We start from the raw sequence: 26,372 nt of genomic DNA, 5'->3' as shown, positions 1-26,372 counted from the left end.
CAAGCGCGGGCCTTCCGGGCCGGGCGGCTGGAGTCGGCCGGGCTTTGTGACAGGTGTGTCCTGGGGCGTGACGGGGCGCTGCTCGGGCTCATCTAGGCGCTGGGCCTCCCTCACACCGGGTGGAAGCTGAGCCGGTCCGGATGTGCGCTTCGTCTCGGGAGCGGCGGGGACGTCCCGATCTCAGAGCAAATCTCAGCCGCAGTAGCGTGCGCACGACACCTGCTCTCTGGGGCGGAGACCGGTGCCTGGAAGCTGCAGATGCTGCTCTCTGCTCGGGTCGCACTGACCACTCACTGCGAGGCAAGACTCGGTGTTGAAGCGCTTCCCTATGGGGGTACGGTCGGAAGGGCTACCTTCCGGGGCTCGGGATCCAGGCATGGCCTGCAGCCACTGCTCTGGGTCGTTCCAGTTTCGCATTCTCCCCGGTTAGTCTTAAGACGTCTAGCTTACTGGCTGTAGTGTGGCGGGCGCCGTCTTCCTGAGGTGGCAAGGGAAGCGGAATAGAAAGGGGAGCCAAGTCATGTGAGGAATGTCTCGTCTACCCAACCACCCTGGTCGGCATGTTTTTCTTCTTCTCTTTGTCCTTCATTAAGTCAATCTTTGCTAAGCAATTATAGAATATACTACAATATTCTACAATTATAGAATATGAGCATACTATGATGATAGGCAGTCTGTACTGGAGAACACAGTCTGAACAGGAAGACAGACACAAACCCAAGGACATTTGATAAAGACAATCCACGGAACAAAGTAAATTGGAAGCACCAGTTAGGAGTAATTCTATCTGGGGAGTCAGAGAAAGCTTTACCTAGGTGACACTCTTCTCAGAACTATTTGGGAAACTGGTCTGAAACTCAGAAGTCAGCAGTGAAGATAGCCTGGGGCCATCGCTCTTCGTCCCCCTCTCCTGCCTCCCCTCTTCCTCCCCGAGAATGGTCACAAGCTTGGTGTGATCAGCAGGCACAATCCATCTGCTAGGCAAAGGCTGGCAGGCCTCTTTCCTGAGCCCCTTTGGCCCCCCTTCCCTCTGCTCTGGAAATACCAGGATTTTCGCAGTTTTGCAAGCCTTCTGCATAGCTATTTGTGTCACGTGGCACAAAACCCAAGGAAATGGGAAAAGGACTGGGGCGACTAAAACCCTAAAATTCAAGCGGGTAAAAAACTACCCCAAGATTGCCTCCGCTTTGTTCCCTGTGGTTTCCGAGTCATGTCCAAGTGTGAGGGGAGGCCATGAATATGCCACTCAGATAACCTCGTGCTGATGAGCCTCCGGAGACCTCTCAGCTGTCTAACAGAGACACAGCAGAGTTAGTGGCAAACACACAAGGGAACGGGTTGAAGAGACAAGACCTACAGCAGGTCCCTATGCCTTGTCCCCCGAAATGTCTGGAAGATGGTGCTGGTTTGCCACAAACACAGGCATTTGAGACCATTGTTGTTGTTGTTTTAATATTTTCTTAAAAAAATACAAACAAAATGAACTTTAGGTCAATACAACTCAGGGAAAGAGGAAAAAAAGGAATTTCAGAACAAAGGGAAAGCGCATCCTTGTTTAGGTGACCATGTTGTCCCCACACTCCCAATCCTCCGAGCAGGAAGGTCACTGCACAGCACAGGGGAGCCTTGGAAGGAGTTCAGAAGGACAGGCGGTACTGAAACTAACAAATGGATTTCAGTTGTCATTGATTATTCCGTCCTGGGATGAGCAAGATCCAGGCTAAAGGCAGGGAATGGGTGTTCTAATAAGAAAAGACAACATGTACAAAACACAGCAGTAAAAACGACTCCTTAGCACAAGTGTGCCCTTACAAGAACGAGGGGAGTCATCAGGCGGCTGCCACCCCCGCTCCTCCCCTCCCCCTAAACAGTGCGGGCGGCAACAGCGGAGAAAGCAGTCCTTGATTCGGCAGAGGAAAGCCTTCCTGGGATACAGGCGCGGCGGCAGGCAGGGCAATGGTGAAGTCACACGAACTTCGGTCTGGGACCCTTTTCCTGCACTGCTGCTCAGCTAACACGCGCTGGCCCTGCTGCTCCGTGTCTAGGGCCCCTCAGCCTTCCGGTGGTGCAGGCTCCCTCACACCCCACCGCATCCAGCTCCCCTCCTGCACTGGACACCCAGTTCCCCAACTCCTGAGGCCCCCGAAGTTTTGACAGAGCTCTTCCCTCGTTTTCCTCCAGAACTGAACTGTGTTGCCCCTATTACCTGTAGACTAGGAAAGAGATTTGTTCTTGGAAAAGCAAGAGAGTTGGTACCCTTCCAACCATCGAGGCTGGATACTGCCCACACCTTGGAGTTCATATTCACCTTAATTCTTCACAGCACACGAGGCACAACTTAAAGGTATATTCTCTGGAGCGCACACTAAGTTAAAGGTGAGGAACAAGTGCCCCCGCGGCCAGGAAGAGAGGAGTCTGGCCGATCATACCCACGCAGGGTGCGGCCTCCGCCCTCGAGTGTCTGCGGCTCACCCTCCTCGGGGACACCCCCAACGCCAGGGCGTGTCAAATAATCGTAATCAGAGCAGCGGCACTGAGCCTGTAATCCCCTCCCCACTCTGAGAAACAGACATTCTGGAAAGGACCCTTGGTTCTCTGCAAACTGTCTCTTTGCCCAGTCACTTCTCTCGGAGAACACACACGCCGGCGTCGCAGCGCTGAGTTCCCATGGAGGTAACGACCTCCCAGCTGTCGATGATGGGGTCGTAGCACTCAATGCTGCTCAGCAGGGAGTTCCCGTCGTAGCTGAGGGTGAAGGGGGCCAGCAGTGAGGGAGAAAGGCGCACCTCCACCGCTCCTGCTCACAGCCCCTTCCCCACAAGCCTCGCCCCACAAAGCCCCCGCCCAGGCCCCTCCCACACGGCCCCACATTAAGATTGCCATGGGGCCCTCTCTCTGCGGAACCAAACCCTGTCTCCACCACACACGTGCATCAGACCACACGGCCCTGGATGCCAGATTTACGCCTCACCCTGCAATTGCATAAAGTCTCCCCCGAAGCACCGTGGCCCCGACGTAGCACCGCGGGGTGGTCATGCTCGTGACTGTTGTCCAGGAGTCGGTGCGAATGTTGTAGGCTTCCACAGAAGAAAGGTGGGCTGTACCATCGAATCCCCCCACCACATAAATATGGTCATTCAGCAGGGCTACCCCTGCACCTGGGGAGGAAAGGGCACAGCAGATGAAGGCTGCTGAGCTGAGGATCTGAATCCTAGAAACAAAACCCTGACTGACGGCTGGGTGAGCCCGAGTGGCCGAGGGCCCGACAGCCTGGAGGGTCCAGTCCAGCACAGCCGCCCACCTGCACCCTCTTCGCCTGGCTGTCATCTCGCTTTCATTAACTCGGAGCCCAGCCCTAGTCATGAGAAAAGGAGTGGAAAAAAGAGGCAAAGAGAGGAGAGGGGTTGTGATGGGTCTGGAGCATCCGGTACCCGGACGCTGGGCTCTCTGTTCCTCTACCCCAGCCTGAGGGCTCAGGAAGACCCCCTTGACTCCTGTACACTCCCTCAGGCAGCCCGTGTCACTGCACAGAGCTGGGCTGGAGGCTAGGATGCAGGGAGGGACTCGGGTGCAAAAAGATAAGGCAAGGAGGCTTTGCTCTCACACTAACCCAGTGAGAGTCTGGGCTGTGTCTCATGCCGCTGTATTTAGGGGACACAGGCACTAAGGAGAAGGGCCCTGACCCACGCTTCCTAGGTCGCCAGTAAGACAGGCCTGCAGCCCCTGCCCAGGCAACGTCTGACAGCTCCACCTCCTGCCCCCAGGACCTGCCTGGTCTTACCAGAGCGCTTGGTGGCCATCGGTGTGACATTAGTCCAGTGTCCTGTATGGGGGTCATACTTCTCAACTGAGTTTAAGATATTCAAGCCGTCATATCCTCCTGAAAGACAGAACGGGAACCATTCCAGAAAGAATGGTCAGTCCTGATGCCCACTCCCGGCCTGCCTTTCTCGAGGGCCTCACTGATGCTCTTAGTTCCAGCTCTCCCTCAAGGGCTCCAGAGAGAAATCTGACAGCACCGTCTTCTGCTCTCACGGAAAGGAGAATCCCAGTGAGTGAAAACTATATTGGGACAGACCAGGCTTTTAGGGGGAGGAAGTCTATGAGCCAATTCTGGTGAAAGGGACCCCACGCCAAGGCCGCTGCCCTCAGTCGCCCCGCCCCCGCCCCGTCCCAGACCCTGCACACCTAGACAGTAGATGACCCCGCTGGCCACCACGAGGCCGGCACCTTCCCGGGCCGTCTGCATGTCGCCCAGCATGCTCCACTGGTCGATGTTCGGGTCATAGCGCTCCATACTGGTGTGGCGCCTGCTTCCATCAAAGCCCCCAGAGACATAGATCATATCTGCTCAGAATGAAGGAGTCACAGGCTGTTAAGAGACTGAGAGGATTCTAACGACTCCTTCTCTACAAATCTCCCACAACTCTTCCAAATGCCTGGAGGCAAGAACAACTTTTTTTTTTTTAAGGGATAAATCAATTAAGTCTTTCTTAAAGAGGACAGCACAGTTAAGACATGTAAGAACAGAGTAAGATGGAATCTTCGGAAACACTCCCTAGATGGGAGTTTGCAAAACTACCACTGGGGCCAGCTGCCCCCCAGCACGCTGGGACCCGAGTTACCAGCTCCAGCGTCAGCACTGAGACGCCTGGGAGTGTCCGAAAGCAGAGAGGCGCGACTGACCCCGCCAGCAGCCTCCGCACTTCACAGAGAGCTGTGAACCCCGACCCAGCCGCCCCGAAGCGCACATGCTGCCCCGTGCACCAGCCTACCTCCCAGGCTGGTGGCTCCAGCCAGGCCGCGCCGGACATTCATCGGCGCCACCGAATACCAGACCCCATCCTCGTCTGCCGTGTAGTCCAGACACTCCACGGAGCTGAGGCGGGAGCGGCCGTCGTAGCCGCCAATAACGTAGATCCGGTCGTGAAGGGACACCGAGGCCACATAGCGTCTCTTCCGAGTGATGCTCTAGGATTCGGGGGAGAAGAGGTGCCTTTGCCACTTTAGCCAGGCAGGTCTCAGGCCCCATCTTTGTGGTCCTTCCTGGGTTTCCCTCCACACCTTGCTGCTTCGCCTGAGGTTGTGAAGCCCTCTGAGCAGCGGTTTATCTGCTGCCTGGCCACTGGACGAAAGCCTCTTGCTCATTGATGCTCTTACTGATGAGTGCCTTCTGTACATCTATCTCTAAGGCTTCCGGAGGATCTACCGTCCTTCCCTTATTCAGTATCCGATTCCTTCCCACTCCATAAGCGCTGCGCTAAAGACCAACATCCTTCCGTGAAGCAGGAAGAGACTAGCGCACTGCTCCCTAAGAGCAAGGACCCAACGACCTAAAAGGTCATGAGAAATGACCAAAAGACCCCCACGTCTCTCACAGTTACTGCACTGAAGCAGAAACCCCGAAGGAGACACAGACCCTGTGTCCCACAGACACCAGCTCAGTCCAGCACAGTTGAGCACCGTGCTCAGGTTAACAGGGCAGGGGCAGGCACCCTGCGAACCGCTCGGGCGGCCCGGGGAAGGCGTGGGAATGGCGGCGGCCAGCCGAGTGTAACTGCACACAGGGCCGCAGGTACTCCTGAAGCCGAGTCAGTCAACAACCGACTACTGTAACTGCCTGTTGTCAGGACGCGCTGCTGTGACCAGGCCTCTCCACTCTGAGGGCTGGGCTAGTTACCACCCGGAATCAGGGGCTGCGGACATTTAAGCTCTTTCCCTGGGCCTGGTTCCATCACAACTTACTGGCAAAAAGCTCCACTCCTGCGTCTTGGGGTCGTACTTCTCCACCACATCGATGGGAGACTGCTGGCTTCCGAAGCCGCCGACCACCAGAAGCACTTCGTTGGCTCCTGAGGACAAGCGAGGAGAGAGGCCGTTTTCCCGCGTTGCCGGCTGACTGCCCACAGGGACAGGGCAGTGCAGACAGCACTAGGCGCCTTGCCCCGCGCAGCCAGGAGGAGCCATCCGAGACGGGAGGCCTCCACAGGGCTGCCCAGCAGCAAACTGCTGCTTCCTGAGAACCCGAATCTCGGCGACACGAGTTTCCAGACAACATTAAAGCCCAGAAGGCACGCCTGAACACGCCGCGCGTGCTCAGTCGTCTCGGGTTCTTCGTGACCCCGTGACTGCAGCCCGTGAGGCTCCTCTGTCCACAGGAGAAGCTTGAACACACCCTACACCTCATAAACCCATCTATACGGTTCCAGCTGAATCCACAACAGGCTCTAAGGGTAGGCTGGAGGAGCTCCCTGCCTTTCTCACCCTGTAAAACTCAAAACGGGAGTTTTTTGTGATGGCAAAGAATGTTCTCCTAACCTTGGCTCCCAAAATTTGAGAGATGTGGCTTAGGAACCAAATAATAAATTTAAAAATCTTTTCCATGACCTTAATTTTTCCAAATTAGCCAACTCCATGACCACATGTCCTGTTAATTCATCAAAACTGCCAGGTAACCGACCATAAGGCTAGACTTTTAAAGGGAGTCTTTTTCTCTACTATCTTACCAAATGAGGCATTTTGATAGCTTCTGTGTCTTCCCCTTTCCCCTAGGGACTTCTCTGGATAATATTCCAATAATATTTCTTTTGAGAAAACTCCCTGTGTGGCTGCTCTACTGTAGAGAAGTTAGCTGGGGCATTTCAGGACATTCAGGAGAGCATTTAGCTGACCTGGACCGGAAAGACCAAACAGAGTACCTTTAAACTGACAGGAAGTACAGACAAGCCCCCAGGCAAGTCACGGCTGCCACGACCGGCAGGGGAACGACACAAACCGCTCGGCAGGAAGCGTGCCACCATCGCCAGCGGAGAGCCTGCGCCACAAAACTGAAGCTGAATCTTAAATTTTATCAAGACTGATCAAGTCTAGTTTAACCACCAGTTTACAGGAGACACGGGGAACAGAAAACGTGTTAAATGAGACTGCTGGGATGTAGTCAATAAAATCTAGATCATGGGAAATTCAACAAATAAACTGCAAAGGAAAACCAAAGCAGGAGTGAAAAGCCTGTGGATTTTATAGAGACTAAAGAGAGCTATGAACCCAATGCAACATGTGAGCCTTGTCTGGATCCTGACTGGAGCAGCTGAAGTGTTCAAAAACAAAGAAAAATAAATTATGGGAAAACTGCGGAAATGTGAACATGTACTTAAATCTGATGAAGGTAAATAATCGGTTGTATGTTTCATCTTTCAGAGACACACACAAAAGCATAATATAATATGGATGGAATTTTATCCTGTCTGGGATTTGCTTCAGAATACATAGGCTACAGGTCAATAACTGTTGAAACTGGGTGACAGGTATGGGGGAATCCTTTGATTATTCTGCTTTTATATATGTTTTTTATTTTCCTTAATAACCTACACAAAAGCCACGGATTTTAACCTCCTCTTATGAGAGGGCACCTCTCTGTGTACTTGCCAAGTAAAGTAGGTAGGCCCTACTCCCAAGGTGAGCAGTCACTTCCTTTTCGCAAACAAAGCATTTGAACACAGGGTCCTTTCGCAAGACACTAATTTTATGTTTAAGCTCCTCCAAGCTGGGGGGCCAGGGTCTTCCTTGGCAGCGCTTTCTCCCATTTACCACCTTCTCCCCCCAGCAATTCTCTCCCTCTGACGTGCGCATGGGTGGGGAGGCCATGATGACCCCGGAGGGGCAGCTGAGCGAAAACACCCACAGCTGAGGGGTTTCCTATGCTTCACCCAGTAAAGCAAAGTCCACCACAGAGTAAAGCAAACTCCACCACAGAGTAAAGCAAACTCCACCACACGGTAAAGCAAACTCCACCGAGTCAAGCTATGATTTGCACACCCAGAGGACCAGCCGACTGGCAGGAAGGCTTTTGGTGCAGGCTCCGGCTGGCCCCGGCTCACAGAGGAGTGCGGACAGGGCGAGCGTGGGGTCGCTCGGCAGCTCAGGGCTCTGAGCACCCGGGTGCCAAGACCACCGGCCCCCGAGCCTCTCTGCCCATTACCGTCCCTGAAAGAGCCTCCATGCTGGAAGCCTGTCTGCCAAGTGAGTGAACTGATTCACTTCCCACTGCAGCTGGAGTTCATGTCAGTGCCAAGAGAGCTTTTGATAAGGATAAGAAGGCCAGTGTTTTAACACTGAAAATGTAATTTTAGGCAATACTGATGTCTGTTTAGCCTATGTAGCTTTTTCTATCACAAAGATGATTTCCTTTTAAAAAGTTTAAAAAGCAAGAGCAGGTATGACTGTCGCCCTTACTTGCATATGACCCGCCCTTTGGCTAAAAAGATAAATAAGTTTTACGTCTTGTGATTATAAAACATGTAATATATAAAGCACATTTTCACTGTTAAAAAGCTTGAAAATAAAAGCATTATGAAAAAACTTTATCTGTAATTCCACAAAGACCCAAAAACAGAAGACTGTCATCTCCTTCCAGCTCTGTTTCTGAATGTCTATACGGCAGAAGTGGGGCATATCACAGCACAGCCTGTTTCCATTTCATTTTCTCAAGATACTAACAAAAGCCTTTATGATTTAATACTTTAGGCATTTCAGGAGCTGCTAATTGGATTATAAATAATCACATAGAATCCTGTGATAAATGTCCGTGAATATGAGACATTTCCCCGTTTCTTTAACGCAGAAATGAGAGCACTGCCTCGTGAAGAACGTGAACCTTAAAGAATCCTTTGATCTATAAGACAGGTGAAACAAATTACATTCCCACCGACACTTAAAGGTGCCAATCCATTCTACTTTCTGTAGCACTGCCTATTTTCTCTGATACTTCGATAGGCAAGAAATTGTATTTATTGTATTATTTATCACTAATAAGACTTTATTAGCAGTTAGGCTGAACTTCTCCTCTTATATTTAACAGGCCTCCCTGGCTGTGAACCATACACTCAAGTCTCTAGTGTTTTTGTCTTATGTGCTTTTTTTTTTTTTTTTTTAGTTCTTTACAAAGTACTTTAACCCTTTGCTGTGGCTGGAGTGAATTTATTTTCCTCGCTGACCATGACAATGTGGTACATGATTTTTATTTGATCAAAAACACTGGCCTTTTCAATTTCTTCTGTTGCTTTGTGCCTGGAAGTCTTCCTCCCTCAGAACAATTCCCAAGGGTCTCACTGTCTTTGGACCCTGAACTGGGACCATTATTCCAGCAGTCTGCCTACTGTGAAGGAGAACCGGGGAAACGGCTGAGCAGAAGGAAGCCTGTTAGTTCTCTGCCAACCAATGGGGGCCTGTCAAGCTGGACTTCCACGTTTACGAAGAGGAAAACGTGTCTAAGACACACGACGAGAACTGTGTGTGCAGGCACACTGCTGACACCGAGGCCTCCCAGCAGTGCCTGGTCACCTCTGTTTTTGGGGGAGCACCCATGCCCTGGGGTGCGTTGCTGGAGGGAAGAGCAGACGGGCGGCAGGAACGCCAAGGATGCGTTCGGGACCTGCGTTTCCACCTGCACAGGAAGGAGCCAGTGACGAGGCAGGAGCTGCAATCTGCATTACATCTCTGGTGAGAGTAACAGGTAAGGGTAGTAAGGAAAACAGAACCCCCACGTGTAGGATGTGGCATGCTGTGCTCACTCCTGTGCATTTCACTGCCCTGTGCTGTGTGCAGAAGAGCCATCGTCCTGGTAACTGGCTCAGCAGCCTCCCTGAAGGGGACGGCAGAGCACAGGATGGCCGGCACGGTTCATGCTAAGGTGGAAACACAGAGATGCTAAACTAAGAACCCAGCTGGGAATATTTTCATTATTTCCTTCCTAGGACTTCTGAAAAAAGGACCTCAGCACCATGTGGGCGTGCAGAAATCACATTCTTACCCCTCCAGGGCAGGACAAGAAGTTCTTTGAGCCGCAGAGGTTTTCTGCTGCCTGTTCAAACAAGGGCAGGAGCTGAACTCTGAGCCGCCTCTGGGCTGGTCCCCACGGAGCGTCACTGTAGCGCCCCTTAACGAGCAATTATGAGCTGGCTGGGCGCTTTTGGCTCTACAAAAAGGAAACGTATCTTCTGTGTTGGAAAGAACTCTAATGACTGACTTAACTCCTCTGATGTACAGCTGGTGGTAATCCAGAGGCGCTGAAGGACTTGTCCAGGTTCAGACAGTGAGTTCCTAGAGTCAGTGATGGAGCTGGGAGCAGGAACCAAAGCAAGGAGAATGTCCTGTCTCCGAGCGCCAGCTTCCTGGCACCACCTCACTGGCTCAGCTGGTATTTAGAGAATACTTATGTTATTTTCTGTGTAACCACAAGCGTATGGTAATAACACAGAGGTATGGAAACAAAGCCTTAGTAGTTAATATCCCCCTGCGATCTCACTTTATGAAGGGGTTAGTGCTTATCCTGTATACACACCCTTTTCTGTGCTCAGGTAAACACACACACCCGGAAGAGTCTTGCCGCTTTCTCTCCCCTCACTCAGTGTACACAATTAACTCCGTGAATCTGACTCAACGCCTTTTAAGTTTCCTGACGTTGCATGGTACAGCCGTGCTATAATTCAACCAGCCACTCCCCTTTACTTGGGGTGCAGGTTGTACTCAATTTCCTTCTCGATATCAGCAACTTGTGGTAAACATTCTTATGCCTGTGTCTGGACTCTTACGTGCTTACGTCTATACTGTACACTGCTTCACAGGACACTCCCGAGGTGGGACACAGGGTGTGCACCTCGTCCAGACCTCCGGGTGAAGCACCTTTCGGGCGCCCAGCATTCCCTCTCACAGGGCGCTCTGGGCGCTGCCTGTTTGCTCCCATGCCCCGTTCTACGAGGTCACTGCTCTTTTTCTTGTTGCCACGCAGGGTTCTTTTTATAGTAGAAATACTAACCTTTTGTCGTATGTATCGAGTGTATTTTCTCCCAGTCCACCAGTCCGTGTCTTTGCCTTTTGCCATCAATTAAAAAAACAAAAAAAAAAAACAAACCTGATGCAGTCAAGTAACCATGAAGGGCTCCAAGTTTTCCTATTTTAGTTAAAAGGGGACAGAGGGAAGGGAGGTTGCTGTCTCATGGATACAGAGCATTAGTTCTGTAAGATGAAAATGGTTCTGGACGTGGGAGCTGTGTGACGGTATTTAACACTGAAATGTATCCAAGATAGTAAGACGATGAATTTTACGTCGTGTGTATTTATCAAAATAGAAAAAAAGGCCACCCAGAATACAAATATTTTCCTATAATTTCTTCTAATATTCTCGTGATTTTTCACACTCAGTCCTTTAATCTTTTTCAAAAATTTTCTTTTTATATTTTTTCCATGTATCTCATGCTGATTATAAATCTCTGTATACAACATGAGACACAAGCCACATTTTGTCATCTCCCAGGGATTAACAGAACGGCATCCCTTTAAAAACAAAACAACAAAAAGCAGTATCTCTGCGTGGTGGAATTACGGATGACTCGTTTACTTTTTTGCTTCTCTTTGTTTCTAAAATTTCTATAGACCTATTAACTCTGCCATTAGAATGAGATAAATCATCACTCTACTTATATCTATGAATGAAAGGCTTAATTATCAACTAATACCCAGCACGCATGAAGCCACAGTCAGATAAGAGTAAAAACAGGAAATAACAACAACAAAACACCACCTCATGTACACAGAGTAATTTATAAGCTGCCAAACGCTTAGGCTCCTGGGACAGCGAGCAGGAAGTGAGGGCACACGTGAGCACAGACCGCGCACCAGGTGGAGCGCTAGGCATCTTCCACGCACGGTCTCATCTGGCCTCCTCGTTTCAGAGGCAGAGGCGTCAGCTCAGGCCAGCGGAGGCCAGCCAGCGGCTGCCGGGACCTGAGCCCAGGCCTGTCCACTAAGGTGACAGCCTCCGGAGGCAGCACGCACTCCCTCTCACAGCAACCTGCAAGGCTGGAGCTGTGATGACCCTTGTTTCACAGATTTGGCGATGGACCCCGAGGGGTTAAGTTTCCTGCCAAAGTTCACACCCGCGGTGAGTGGTAATCGTGGGTGAGCACCGCCGTCTGGTTCGGCTCCGGGCCCTCGCCCGCTGCACAGCACCGCCTCCGACCTCCCAGACCCCTGCCTTACCCGCAAGGCTTCCTCCTCACCTCCTCTCCACCCGGAGGAGGGAGGCACAGGGCAGCAGATGATTCACTGACTACACGGCATCTGAGAGAGCTCTAACCCACAGGCCCCAAATACGCTGAAATACAGCTGGGACTTACACTGCCTAACACTTGACATTTGTAAAGTGCTTTCCCCCCCTATCGCCTCTTACCCTCCCAACAGCCACATGAACTAGAAGGGACGATGCCCTTGGTTTCTAGGAACGCAAGGTCAGGGTGGCAGAGGGCCTTGCTCAAGATGATACAGCACACACGAGACGCCAGCTTACCCAGCCGCGCCCGCGTCCGGGGCCCCTGCATCTGAGTGCGCAGCTCAGGTCTCAGGTGAAACTTCTTGGCTTCGTCAACGAGGTCCCTGCACTGCAAGCTGCAGCGGATGAAAGGCTGCAACAGTGGGAGGAGAGTGAGCGCGGGCCTCAGCAGGGCTGCCGGCAGGGCTGAGGCCGTGGGCTTCCGGAAATGAGTTTAAAAAGGTTTGTTTTGAATAGACGTCACATGGTTCAAAGGTAGGTGAGGGGACGTGAATGGACCATAGGAAGACGTTACACAAACGAGACCGAGTTTGAGAGATGACACTAAGCAGCTGGCAAGCCCCCGATGCCAACGACTGGAAAGGCGTGTCTGTGATGAACTTTCAGAGATGGGCTGGGCCAGCCTCACCCACGCTTTACAGATTGGTGGTCTCCAGGGTGGTCCCGGTGGCCCATGGAGAAAGTCAGGAAACGCCCCACAGGGAACTGAGGCTGAAGAAATGCTTGTAAACAAACACGACAGGAGCCACGCTGACATGAAACACATCACACTGCTTTCAAGCTGACCTTTCCAGAGTCAAAAATAGAGAGACTTGACAAGGAAAGTGTCTTTTCCAAGGCAATTTGAAACGAATTTTTTTTGTTTTGCTCTTTTTTGCCTTGCATTTTTTAAAATTTATTTTTAATTGAAAGATAATTGCTTTACATGAATCAGTCATAGGTTTACCTATGTCCCCTCTCATGGAACAAATTTTTTTTTGGAATAATTTTTTTAAATGGAGAAAGGGACAAAATTTATCATCCAGTACTGCTATGCAAAATAATGAGCGGCTTGCAAAACAAAAAGACAACAAAGAGCAAAATTAAATGAAGCCACAGATTCTCGTTTTTGCTGGGAGCCCGACTTGCCCGGCGACCGCCTAACAGACCCTGCACTGTGCACGTCCCGGGCAGACCGGGACAGGCTCCGGGGGTGCTCTGCCTCTAGGAAACCAGTTCTGGGTGCAGGACGTGAAGCTGCAGAGACGCCCGTCCCGGCGACTCACCTCAGTGTCTATGACGTCTGTGATGTATCGGGGGGTCAGCAGGGGCATCCGGACATACTGCAGCAGGCCCGGCAAGGACCCCTCCCGCTCCTCCTTGGCGTGCTTCACCCAGCTGATCACAGCCTCGAAGACCGGCTCTTCAGAATCCACCTGCAGGCGCGGGACACGTTGTGGGGGAGCTCTGGAGCCATCTTCCGTTCCCCTCCCCCCAGTCACTCCCATCTCCCAGAAACAGCCAGGCTCTTGGGGAAACGATCGTTTCAGACACAACTTGCTAAGATCATGAGAAGAGTTATAGTCAGATTGGGTGAAAAACATCTAAGAGAGAGGGTACCTAGTAGACCATCAGTCACAAATCAGCTTTTAATTCAGAATTTTCTCCATTCCTAAATTTTTTCTGGTCATTTCTGAAACTTTAGTAGGCAAAAGGGGAACCTGCTGCCCTATTCAAAACTGGCTCTCAGGACACATTTATTCACAGGTGCTGTTTAAGGAGGTCCAGCCTTGCTCCCCAACTCCTCAGCCAGGCCTGTGAGCAGGAACTTCCCTTAAAACAATGCAAGGAATGCAGAGTCTGCAAAGCATCATCAATGAGCACCTGAGCGACCACGCTGCACGGTGCCGTGCAATCTGAGATGATACACATAATTAATCTTTTGGGGAACTGAGGTCTGAGCTACACGTGACAGGCGGGAAATGAAACCTTGTCCCTGGACGAGCACTCGGTACAGTGGGCACCGGGACTCACAAGACCGACACCCGAGGACCAGGCCCCGGAGTCCGCCTGTCCTGAGGTCCTCTCAGAGTGTGGCAGCGCCCAGAGAGAGGAGCCATTCTGGGGACTTCTGCCAAGAACTGAAAGGACAGAAAATGCTTCCGAACGTTCATTCATTTGACGGATTTACCAAACACCTACTAAGTGCCAGGAACTGTTCTGGAGGAACAAATCAGACATGAACCTTCCTCTTGAAGTGGGGAGATAACTTAAGTCAGAAAAACAAACAATCCCACTTTGTTATTATGTATCAAACAGGAAAAGTCCAGGGGCTGGAGACAGACTGACTTGAACTTGAGATTTCTTTACGCAGACTGACGGGACAGGGAAGGCCTTCCTGTAGGAGCCGTAGGTTTCCACCTGGCGGAGGGGTAGCAGTTAGCCTTGGCAGATAGGAAGCACCTGGAGAAGCCCTACAACCACACTGTCCAAAACTGCAGGCACGAGCCCCATGTGCTCTGACGTCTACATCAATTCACGTGAAGCTAAAACTAAACATCCCGCTTCAGGAATCCCCTGGCGGTCCAATAGTTGGGACGGTGCTTCAGCTGCTGGGAGCTGGTTCGATCCCTGGTCTGGGAACTGGGATCCTGCAAGCTGCGCGGTGCAGCTAGGGAAAACAAACTCAGCTTCTCAGTCCCACGGGCCGCACTTCACAAGTGCTGAAGGCCACCAGTGCTTGGGGTCAGTGAACTGGCCAGCACCGACACAGGGCCTTCCCATCTTCACAGAACGTTCTACTGGACAGCCTGGGAAATGACAGAGCCTGGTGTGGCGGGATGAGCGAGGGAGGCGACGGAAAAGGTCAAGCTGGAGAAGCAAACCCTGACCCAGAAGACTGCATTTTCCTCCAAACTGTGAAAAGGTGTCTAGCAGGTAAGTGACAGGACCACACTGATGTTTCGTAAAGTTACTCTGGCGACCACGGAGGATGGTTTAGAAGGGCTGCTTGCTGGGAGCCCAGACGGGCTACCCTGGGCCCAACAGGCAGAAGGCGGCGAGGCGGAGACGATAGCAGAGCTGACAGGCTTCGCACACTGAGCGTACAGGGGCTCAGGTGAGCCCAGGCTGCCGAGGGACCAGGAGCAGGGGAGGGTGCAGAAGAGTGGCCGTGATTTTTAATTGAACTTCGGCTTTGGCAAGGACGACAGGCTCAGAGTTCTGAACAGCTGAGTGCTGGACTCTGACACGTTCTAGGTTTCAATGAGATACATCCATTGAAAATGGGCTTTTTCCATCCTAAGCAGAGATCCTTGACCTTACTAAAGACAGAGTAAACAAGCATCGCAGAGAAACAGCTAAACCGAGAGAAGCCCCCAACATTAATGCTTCACCACAGAGAAAATTTCTCCGCAATAAATTTTCACAGAGAATTCTTTTATGTATCAGCCGACATTAGAACAGCCCTACATACTGAGTACAACTATTTTCTGCATTTTATGGGAGAGGAATCTGAAGGTGAGTGGTTAGGAATACATGCCCCACAGCCAAAACCGAACTCCAGAGTGACTCTGAAGCCCATGTTGTTTTACGCAGCGTGACACCCTGCCTCCGCTGTCTCAGGTGCTATTGTTTTCCATGGTCCAGAGGAGGCGTGAGTTAGCAACAGGGTCAGACATCTGGCCTGTGCTTCTGGCTGGCACGTGAAAGAGAAAAAAATGTCATTTGCTGAAAAAAGCAAAGGCCATTCCTGCCAGATACGTGAGGAAGATGGCACAGAAGAGTCAGCCCTGGCTTCTGAAGAGGCTAGCTCACTGCCCTCCCCGCTCCAGCCAGCTTTATTCACGGTCTCCACTGCCCTCGAACGAGGGCTCCCTGATCTGGTCACGCAGGAACAAACTAGGGGCGGCCAGCTCCCTGCCCCGTGGTCGCCAGAACGGTCGGGAGGTGAGGGCGGCCGAGTCCTGCCCCTCGAGCCAAGTGTGGGTGATGACTCATCTCGGAAACTGGAGACGGTTCTGAGAATTAATAACACTTTAAAATGCCAAGAATGGTACCGTGAGAATGGAAACCCCAGGGTACAAGGCTTTTGGTCCATCTTGTCCATAACCGGATCCCCAGCCCAGAACTGCTCTGGGCACACAGGAAGAACTCAATAAATACTTGATAAATGAGCCAGGAGTTAGTTACTTTGTGAGTGTTCGCAGTGAAGCTTACATCTGCGGGGCCCCTTCTACCACCAGTCTGGCGTCCCGTGCGAGGACCCAGCTCCCCCACGCGTGAGCACAGGCGAGAACAGGTCACAGACACTCGGCCCCGAAGTCCTTACAGGAGCAGCGTCCTAGGCAGACGTGAAGCACATGTGAACCGGGTCAGAAACAAGGGTGTGGACGTGCCCCAGTCAAGTTCCCTCAGAAAAGTCACCTGGCAGAGGCGCCAACACAAAGTCGGGTGAACGCTGACAAGAGATATACTGAAGACTTGCTGTTCCATGAAAATCCCAGTTTAACAAAATAAATCAGCTTACTGAATATGCTTACTAAATATATTACAGACTTTCTTTAAGTAACAAATTCCTTTTCTAGCATTTAAAGGATTAAACTTTCCTTCCAATATATTAATACCTCTTGTTTATACTGAGGTGCCATGAACTTCTGGGATCCAGTCATCTACAGTCATTTTTCATTGTTATCTGAGGACAGTGAAAGAGAGAGAGAGGAAGTCTCAGCTTCCCTAGAGGATCCTCCCTGAGGATCGCTGTCTCCTCAGCCGGGGAAGCAAAGCCCCCAGAAGGACTCCTCCCTGAGAACAAGGCTCTGCTGGGTGCTTCCAGAAGCTAACGGGAGAGCTGGGCTGCCAAGGTGGCTGCTGGCCTCAGCAACACGATGGCCCTGCTGCGCACACTCGGGGTCCCGTTTAGCTACAGACCTATACCAGCCCCCAAGCTCCTCCCTGTGGGGCGGTGTCCCTGGGCGCGGGGCGCAGGCCGGCGGGACCGCCGCCCAACTCAGCCAGCAGAGCCTGCCACGCCCAGAGGTGCCCACCACTGCGTCCTGCTTGCGGTCTCCAGCCTTCTGTTCGGTCCTCCTGATCCACCTCCTCTACCATCTCATCTAGACCCGGAAGCTTCCTCTTCTTTCTTCTTCCTTACTCTGAACAGGCTCGTGATTCTCCCGACACTCTGTCAGCACTTGCGTCTTTTCATTTGTCTCCACTACAACACTGTGAATCCCCTGAAAACAAGACTGTGCCTTGCTCACTCTCAGCTCCCCAGCACCCAGGGCGTGAGTGCTGCACAGGAGACATTCTCAGTGCATGTTTCAAAAGAAGTTGAAGGCGTAACAAGAGACGTATCCTAAAAAAATCTACTTAACTTCCCATTTCTGCTTATTCCATACTGTTTAATAGTGACTCTTAACCACTGGGACCACAGATTTCATTGAGGAAGAAGTGAACTCCCTCCCATAAACATGCAAATACATTTGGCATATAACTTCAGGGACACGTGCTCAAACCTTAGCGCTAATGTGGACACCTGACCAAAAGCCCGGCTACAGAAGCACAGCAGCTCCATCTTGCCTTTTGGTCTTTGGCCCAGTCCTGAAGAGAGCGGATGCCAAGCAGGTAGGTACCTGAATCTCATCGCACTTGATGAGCTTTTCCACCTCTCCTTGGCTGAGAAGAATGAACTCTTCATGCTGCACCACTTCAGGAAAATGCTTCTGGCTAAAAACCTCAGCTGCTTGCATCAGGTCAACACAGTTGTGAGTCTCAGCAAAGTCCCGGATGCCCAGGCAGTTGGACGGGTCCAGCTGGCTTTCCAAGAACTCGCAGCAGGCTTGCTTCACGCCTAGACAGACACAGACAGGGGTCCTGAGGACGCTTGGTGGGGGACAGGCCTCAGTCCCTGGGTCACAACCTCTCCGAGTGGGATCAGAGGGACCCTGGCTCAATGCCTAAGAATCAGTTTAGAAATGTCATTCTTTGGGAATGCAAATCCTGTTTCTGTCTTACGTGCTCTGCAGCCTTCAGCAAGGCCTTTATAGATGTGTGCTGCAGCCTTAAAGCAAGTGCAGCAGGAGGAACTGTGTTCATGGACACCGCCAGAGTTACAGACGCGCCTGTAAAACTCCTGGGCGCCACGCTACAGAACCAACTGTCACTGAGCACAACGCACCTAATCCCTACTCCACACGAGGACTTACTGAAAGATGCCAAAGAAGGACAGACAGGAGGGGCTGGTAACACTGTCCCATTTCTCTAAGTGAAAGGCTCTGAGTGTAGCCTTCGTTCAGAGCTGGGCACTAATGCAAAGGCCTCGCACTCCTTCGGTCGTGTTCTAAAGGCTGAAGCTAACAGAAGCAGATCCAGAGGTCAGCGCAGGTCGGCACCTGGGAAGGGCACCATCGCCAGAGCTGTGGAAACCTTCCACTTTCACTTCTGTGGGCCAACTTCAATGTTTAATAGATCATTTTTATGGTTCAGAAGGTTAAAGGGCCCCTGTGAGTGGTCCCCCAGCCTCCTCACCCACCCGGGGAACCTGCTGTAGCGCCCCTCCATGGAGGCCATGACTTGTAACTGTGTCTCATGCCCCCCACAGGACGGCTGTGCACACAGACGGAAGGAAAGGCCTCTACTAGCCCCTCCTGCATGTTTTTACAAACAGAAAGCACGTGCTCTCTTTACTAAAGAGCCAGAGATGAACACCTGGAGGCTCCTCTACACTGCGACGAAACCTCAGCTTCTCAGCCATGGGCATTAGCCCCGAGGCCCGTGGTGCCCCCAACTTCCACGACCTGGAACGCTGCGGGCCTCTGTGGGCACACGCCTCCGCAGCCGTACCTTTCAGCTGGAGCAGGCAGGCTGCGGGCAGCAGCTCCTGGACGTTCTCCACAGTCACGTGCACGGTCTCCGTGTACACAAAGTCCAGCAGGATTTCCATGGTCGAGGCGGTTAAACCCTGAATATCTACGTACGGTTTCCCCTTCTCTGAGAGCTGAAAGTGAAAAGGGCATGAGATCACGGCGGTTGCAATTCCACGAGGTTAAGGCAGAGGCTCACATCCAAGCACGTGAAGGGATCTAACAATATTAACTGCATACACGTCTTTAACAAAAAAAGGTCGTCTATTTTGATTTGTGCAAAGCAAATACAGCATATATTTGCAGACTTTCAAATGGGGGAGCTATATGCAACCCAAGAGCACACAGAGGTGACACCTTCTGAGAATATCAATTTTACTTGTAAATAATTTAATATGCTGCTCTCGTATTAAAACAAACGCAGACATGGAATAGAACCAAAAGTTCCATGAGCATGCCACTAGCGTCCATGGGCTTTTCAGATGAAACATGAACTTTGCTGAGTTCTGGCTGCAGACCCTCCAGAATGAGCCAGCACTGCCCACCTGTCCTGCGACTGCACGCTGGCCACCTTGAGGGCGTTCCACTGCAGCACTGAAGACAGCTGGATTGTTTGATACTTCCTCCAATACTGGGTTGATTCTCTTTGGGGATTACTGAATTACTGGTGGTACATTCAGTCTAGACTATATCGTTGGGGCTATGAGTATAGTTGAGGCCAGATAAGCATAGAAAATGGTTTGTCTAAGTAGGACAGTAACTATCTGAAAACTGGTTACCTTATGGAAGTTTTACTAGATCTTAGTTTAGACATTTCAATTACTGACAAAACTCCAGTGTACGTCCATTATAAACTAAACATCTTTATCAACTTTGATTCCGTCATCAGTCCAGAATAATCATCAAAATGTATTCTCTAACAAAGCCAAGAATAAAATAAATCCCCCAAAGCAAAAAATGTCACCAATACATTATTTTGGAAAAACATTTTACTAACTGTAAGTATTTATGAACAGAAATATATAAGTACATTCATGTCAGGAGTTTCTTAGTCAGTAACCTACATTCCCATTAGCCAAATAGCTTAAATACGTAGATGAGTTTACTATCTAAGAACTTACAGCAACTGCAGTATCTCACATGAACACTCGCTTTACAGGTTTTCAGAGTGCCTCTCACTTATTATTTCGTCTGATGGTCACAGCAGCCTGGTAAGGCAATTAGGTCTGATGTCACGGCCATTTAACACACAAAGGGTCTGAGCTTCAGAGAAACAGCACGACTTAACCTAGGTCTTCACTATTAATAACAAGAGACAGATTGAAGCCAGGCCTCCTGCCTCACCCTGTGCTATTTCAGTGGCACCGCATTTATGGAGAAATTTAGAGCTGGAAGAGAATGAAGACTCCACCAAGTTTAATCATTCTGTTCTACAGACAACCTAATGAGGTTAGATGGTCGATAGAGTTCACACAGAATTTCTAAGAGAACTGAACCTAAAATCCAGGTCTCTGGACCCTCCTGTTTAAATCATTTAGTGTTAAAAACAAATTCAAGGGTATAGAGACCAGTCTGGAGATTCTTAAAAGACTAGAAATAAGAGTCCCACATGATTCAGAAACACTGCTCCTGAGCATATTTCCAGAAAAGACGAAACCTTTAATTTGAAAACACACATGCACTCCAGCGCTCACAGCAGCACTGCCTAGAACAGCCAGGACAGGAAGCAGCCTGGACGCCCATCAGCGGGCGAGCGAAGACGCGGTGCATGCGTGGGGGACACACGCACACGGGGAACACCACTCAGTCATGAAGAGTCATAAAAATAATGCCATCTGCAGCAACATGGAAGGACCTAGAGGTTATCACACTAAGTTAGGTAAGTCAGGCAGAGTGAGACAGATGCGGGACAAAGTGAAATTAAGAGGAACGAAATTCCAATTCCACAATAAATGAGTCCCAGGGATGAAATGCACAGGGTGGGGAGTCAGTCAGTAATACTGAAATAACTCTGAAGAGGGACAGATGGTAACTAGACTGTGATCATCTTATGTTGTATCGGATTACTACGCTGTGCACCTCAAACGCAGTACTGCAGGTCAGTTACACTTCAGTTGAGAAAGACGCGAACCATTCACCATTTTCTTGCCTGATGTCAGTTCTTAAAGGAAGACTACAAAATCCTGGTGAGAAAAAAATGAAAAGGGAGTTCTTTTCAGATGTGCAGAGAAAGAGTGAAGCCAGGACGCACACCGTGTGACGAGTCCTCCGTGCTTCCTGCTGGCAGTCAGGCGACACTGTCCTCGCCCAGTTGAACACCAGCACTCTGGTGCTCACCGGCAGACACTGTGGGGGGCAGTACAGGACCGCATCTGCAAGGTCACCTCGCACAGGGTCCACTGGGGCAAATGTCAGGCTTCCACATTGTCCCTGCCAGCCACGGGCTGAGCACTGGCTCAGCATCACATACGACTCTGGCTTTACGATGCAAACATCAAAGTTAGAATCAAGTTAAGTTGCTGGAGAAGGGAATGGCAAACCAAGTTAACTTAGGATTAAATCCTCTCTACCACTCACAAGCTGTAAGGCATTTCGTACCTGAGACCTTACTTCCTCATGTGTAGAGTGAGATGGCAGCAGCCGTGCCTGGGGTGAGTGGGACAGGCCATCGTCTAACACAGCATCTGGCCCCAGCCGGCGACTGTCGTCATCACGACATGATCACCGTGACGACGTCTGTCAGGCTTATGTACAAGTACAGACAGATGACATAATCAAGACAATTTATTTAAAATAAAAAATCAGACTTGCTGTCCTCTGCTAGCTCTCCGCGTCCCTCGTGGCTCAGCAGCTCCTCCACACGCTGGGTGTCTTGCCAGGCAACCACTGCGGCAGCCTGTTTCCTAACACTGTGTGAGCACCACCTTTTTTCTTGCCAGGCCAGCCTGTCCCTAATTCCCTGGTTAAGGGCTTGTGCTCCCAAGTTGGCATCTTTCTGGCGATGTTTCGTGTGCCCACACAGCCAGGCACCAGTCCTCTGCCACCCACCTGCGGCTGCACTAACGCTCCCCTGGGAGAAGAAAGACTACTGCTCTTCCCATGCGCTGCAGGAAGGAGTGGGATGAGGATGGACTCTCGCTCCTCTTTGCTTCCCTCCTCCTTCTTCCCCTGTATTCTTTAAAATGTTAAACTTTAGAAGAAAGAAAATAGGAAAACAAATAAAACACTGCTAAGGAAAACCCAGTAGCTGACACCTGCGTTTGCGGCACGTTGGACATCGCTCTAAGCACGTCACCTGTAAGCTTCTCAGGTAACTGTCACAAGAACCACGAGACTGTCCTACTGCTACTCCTCATTCTGAAATGAGAAAACTAACGCGCAAACGGCAGATGTTATCCAGAGTCTGCCACTGAACACCAGACTACAGAGATTCACAATTATATAGAACTTCCACTGTTTCATCAGTGAAATGAGATGCCCATGAGGTGACGTGTGTGGGCTCCACTTGTGAGGAGATGGTTCGCCACGTACCTCACTGGTGAACATGGCGCAGAAGTAATCACTGCAGGCAGCCAGCACGATCCGGTGGGCGGGGAAGTCCTTCTGCTCCACTCTCAGCGTCACATCACAGAGGGTGTTGCTCTTCCTGAGGGAGTTCATGGAGTTGAGGATGGATTTAGCATGAGTATTTGTCATTATGTCTTTGGGAGCCATAATGCCTCTCATCAAGCAATATGGAGAGAGAATGAAAGGGATCCTTGGATTCTGTAAGTACAAGAAACAAAACCAATGAGCATATGTGAAAGCCTGGGGACACTAACATATTCAGTTAGCTTTACAAATGAAGGCGGCGCCATCAGACTCAAACATCCACAAGCAGAGCACACTCCCTTCCTGGCATTACCAACACAAGCCAGCCACTAATCCCCCTGAGCAAATCTCCTCTCTCCTCCCTCTGAATTCCCCTTGTCATGGAGTGCCCAAACCACCGGACAGGATTGTCATCAACACTCTGCGCTGTAAGTAGAAAGAAACTATTCCTTTCTCACCTATCTTCACAAGGCTGCTCTCTCTCATGGTAAAAATCAGAAGATACAATTTCTTAAAGGTGTGATGTCACTATTTTTAATACCGAAAGGAAATTAAGTAGCTGAATATTTATAGAGGGTGGGGACCCAGTTATATATATATATTTTCTCTCCTAGCAAGTGTATAATAAATGTTCATTAACAGAATGCAAGAAAGGAACTGTGCCTTCAACCTAGAGCAAAAGGCCAGTATCAGTGACAATAAACTTTTTCTAAAGAAGCACCCAATTATTTATGATGACTTCCAACTATATTTGGATTTCTTCTTAAAATGAAACTTCAAACGAGGACCCAATGCATGCCTGCATGCTAAGTCACTCCAGTCGTGTCCAACACTTTGTGACCTTATGGACTGTAGCCCGCCATGATCCTCTACCCATGGGGATTCTCCAGGCAAGAATACTGGAGTGGGATGCCACTATCCCTCTCCAGAGGATCCAACACCTACACTGAATAATGGAGACCATGCAAGCTTAAGCTACTGAAGTTCTACAGAAAGGTCTCCCTACTCTAATTAATAGTATACATTCATCAATATTAACAAATTAATATTTGTAGTAATTCTTCTATACTACGAGAAAATTACTGGGATAGAAAACCTATCAAAACTCTACTACTAATTTTATGGCCACAGCCAGTCATTTGTAAAGTTCACTTGTACGCATAAATTAAATGAACTCAACAACAGGCTACACGTTAAAAAATTAATAGAAGTAATTTCTTGATTTTTGACAAGCTTCAGTTATTATTTTATTTTTGTTTGCTTCAAGGACAATTTCTGGGGAATGAAATTGGAAGGTTACTAAGAGTCTGTCTTATGTGGAATCCAAAATTTTCTGTAAGGATCCAAGAAAATTAAATCAAACTATGTTTTCCAAAAATCCACAACTCACAACCATAGTTGTATACGAAAAGGGAAAACGAGACTCTAAATCCTCATCTGCTCCTGTTTATAGGTAGCGTACTCTTCTTTAAGCGCTCCAATCACTCTACAGGATCCATTTTACAGAAAAGGAGGTGGTTCATGCAGGCATAAGATGATCTCCAGAAAGACTTTCCTTCCGTCAACTTCGTTTCAACTCTGGAGACTGAGAAAGGCCCGCACGGACGCCGCTATACGGCGAGGACCTTGGGGCGGCGGGTCGGAGCCGGCTCTGCCAGTCAGACAGACACGGCCCCACGTGAGGCTGCCCCCTCCCGGGGTCCCCGGCCGCGCTCCGCCCCAGGGCACCTGGTCCGGGGCCCCCTCGAGCTCCCCGCTGGAGGGGCCGCCTCCCGGCGGGCGACAACACCGGCGGCGCCCCGCTCCCCGACAGCCTCCAGACGGAGGTCGCGGCGCTCGACGCCTGGAGGCCCCCGCCTGCCCTGAGGGGACGACGGCGGGTGAGGGCGCCGGATGCCGCCCCCGGCCCACTCACCTGCGCTCCGGCCCGCCGAGCGGGCGCGGAGCGAGCGGGCGGCCCGGGAGGTGCCCAAGCCCCGCCGCCCGGACCCGGAGGCTCCGGCGCCGCGCTCGCGGCCGCGCGCCGTGATGACGTCACGTCTGCCCGCGTCACGTGCGGGACCGCTGTCACGTGACCGCGGGCGCCGCGGACGGGCGTAGGCGGAGCGGGTGGACGCCGCGCGCAGGGTCGCGGGCCCCGGCACGTGTGCGGCCCGCGGCAAAGACTCCCTGAGACCACGCACCCTGGGGCCTCAAGGCGCGGCGACTCGAGAGGAGTGCGGAGGTTTCCAAGGTAGGGAGCTGGCCGCAGGGCGCGTTTCACCTGACGCGTTCAGGCGCACTCTCACGTCGAGAACACCCACCGAGGCGCCCCGTTTCCTCCCGTCCATAGTCCGCAGTGGCCTTTTCGGGCCGACCATCGCTGTGATGAGAATCCCGAAGCCCCGCGACCACGGACCTCGGCGTTCTCTGCGTCACAGTCGGGCCTGTGGCCACCGCCGCGCGGTTCTCTGCTGCTTGCCCTCCGAGACAGTTACGTGGAAGGGGCGTGCGGCCCTGGAAGCGGGACTCCGCCAGGGAGACTACGAAGGACCTTAGACGTCCCGGGGGTCCTCAGGGCCCTGTCCGCTTCTGCTGCCTTTCACAGTTGCTGGGTGCTGAGCGTTCTGCTAGAAATTTTGCTTCTGATTGGTTTTGGCGCACTTATCTCAGCGCCTGCGAAGGGAATGAGGCCCTTGACGCTGTGCCTGTGAAGGTTCACGCCAGTTGTGCTTGAGTGTACCGTTTTCCTCTGCGGTGCCTTTGATTATTCAGGGATAATAAAACTATGGCCAAACGGGTAGCAGTCTAATAGTCTAATTTTGTGTAGTGTTTCCATCTCTCATGTAGTATCTCTGATCTAAAATTCTCTTGATTTCCATATTTCTGAGCGCAGGATTGATACAGGTTTTATTGGGGGCATTTTGTAAAAGTTCACCGGAATGATGAATGCAGATATCCTTTAACAGCGATTTTTGGGGTGTATCTACCCTCTGTATATTCTCACACACATGAAAAAGGATGTGTGTTCAAGGTGGTTTGTGGATTGGATTGGGGACTGTTTCAGTGACGTGTGGTGCGTCTATACAATTCAATACCACAAAGTTGTGAACAGTGTGTGTTCTTTGCCATTAGTTGTGTAGAAGGGTTGGGAAAGATATAGTCATATTTGCCAGTATTTGTATAAAAATTGCAATTGGAAAGATACAAAGTACAGTAGCAACAGAAATTTCTTTGGAGAGAGGAACTGGTTGTCTGGGAGACAGGGTGGGAGAGATTTTCTCCTCTACATATTTATGTGCCTTTTAAATTTTAGTCATGTGGACTTAATGTATGTATAATTTAAAAATAATCCCTTGTCTTCTGGGTGCAGAATAGTATTTAGATGCTTTAATGATATTGCCTAATTCCTGGTTGCAAAACTAAGAGTTTTTCCAAATATGAGAAAGTACTGAATAAAAGAGGCTTTGGTTTAGAAAAAGTCCTCTCCTTTTCCAGAGAAGTAAAAGATGGAGAAACTGCCAGCAAGAAAGCCAACACACCAAGGGGACTAGTCAGGCTTCTCCTGTTTTTTTTTCAAGGGTACAGCCCTAACATGTTTTGAGTCAAGTCACAGGGACACCATCCTCATGTGAGAATATTTCTAAACTTTGGATATCTGATTTGGTACCCTGCAGCGCAAACTGATTCTAAGTTCTTAGGTCCATTGCTGGAGGGCTGTGTCTGGATGAGGTGAGTGGATCAGTCAGGTTCCACACATCGCCTGCCTTTGTGTTTGGACTCCTGGGATGACTCTGGTGTTGACAGCTACTGAAGGGTTCCAGTCAGTAAGGGAAACATGGGTGTGCTGTGCA

The 26,372-nt window shown here is 50.7% G+C and overlaps 1 protein-coding gene and 1 long non-coding RNA gene across 6 annotated transcripts; one reads left to right on the top strand and one right to left on the bottom strand.

Annotated features, from left to right (window-relative positions):
* Positions 1 to 1,435: 1,435 nt before the first annotated feature.
* Positions 1,436 to 24,625, bottom strand: KLHL12 (kelch like family member 12). 5 transcript variants are annotated; one of them, XM_055583188.1, is made up of 13 exons: positions 22,480 to 22,613; positions 21,028 to 21,131; positions 20,070 to 20,156; positions 18,929 to 19,082; positions 17,719 to 17,936; positions 13,372 to 13,521; positions 12,344 to 12,458; positions 5,746 to 5,852; positions 4,776 to 4,971; positions 4,189 to 4,347; positions 3,782 to 3,880; positions 2,972 to 3,158; positions 1,436 to 2,745 (listed from the first exon to the last, which is right to left on the bottom strand). In XM_055583188.1, exons 4-13 carry the CDS (start codon positions 19,026 to 19,028, stop codon positions 2,619 to 2,621), a joined length of 1,458 nt encoding a protein of 485 aa, XP_055439163.1. In that variant the 5' UTR covers positions 19,029 to 19,082; positions 20,070 to 20,156; positions 21,028 to 21,131; positions 22,480 to 22,613; the 3' UTR covers positions 1,436 to 2,618. The 5 variants fall into 5 exon arrangements, with proteins under 5 accessions (XP_055439163.1, XP_055439162.1, XP_055439166.1 ...); XM_055583187.1 differs by lacking the exons at positions 20,070 to 20,156; positions 21,028 to 21,131 and adding an exon at positions 24,455 to 24,625 and having other exon boundaries at positions 22,480 to 22,713; XM_055583191.1 differs by lacking the exon at positions 20,070 to 20,156.
* LOC129653470 (uncharacterized) lies at positions 24,614 to 25,319 on the top strand. Its single transcript, XR_008715146.1, has 2 exons — positions 24,614 to 24,772; positions 24,872 to 25,319. It is a non-coding gene; the product is annotated as an uncharacterized LOC129653470 (long non-coding RNA).
* Positions 25,320 to 26,372: the final 1,053 nt, after the last annotated feature.

The sequence above is a fragment of the Bubalus kerabau genome, chromosome 5 (assembly GCF_029407905.1).
Source record: "Bubalus kerabau isolate K-KA32 ecotype Philippines breed swamp buffalo chromosome 5, PCC_UOA_SB_1v2, whole genome shotgun sequence".
Taxonomy (NCBI): domain Eukaryota; kingdom Metazoa; phylum Chordata; class Mammalia; order Artiodactyla; family Bovidae; genus Bubalus; species Bubalus kerabau.
This window is presented reverse-complemented; position numbering and strand designations above follow the sequence as displayed.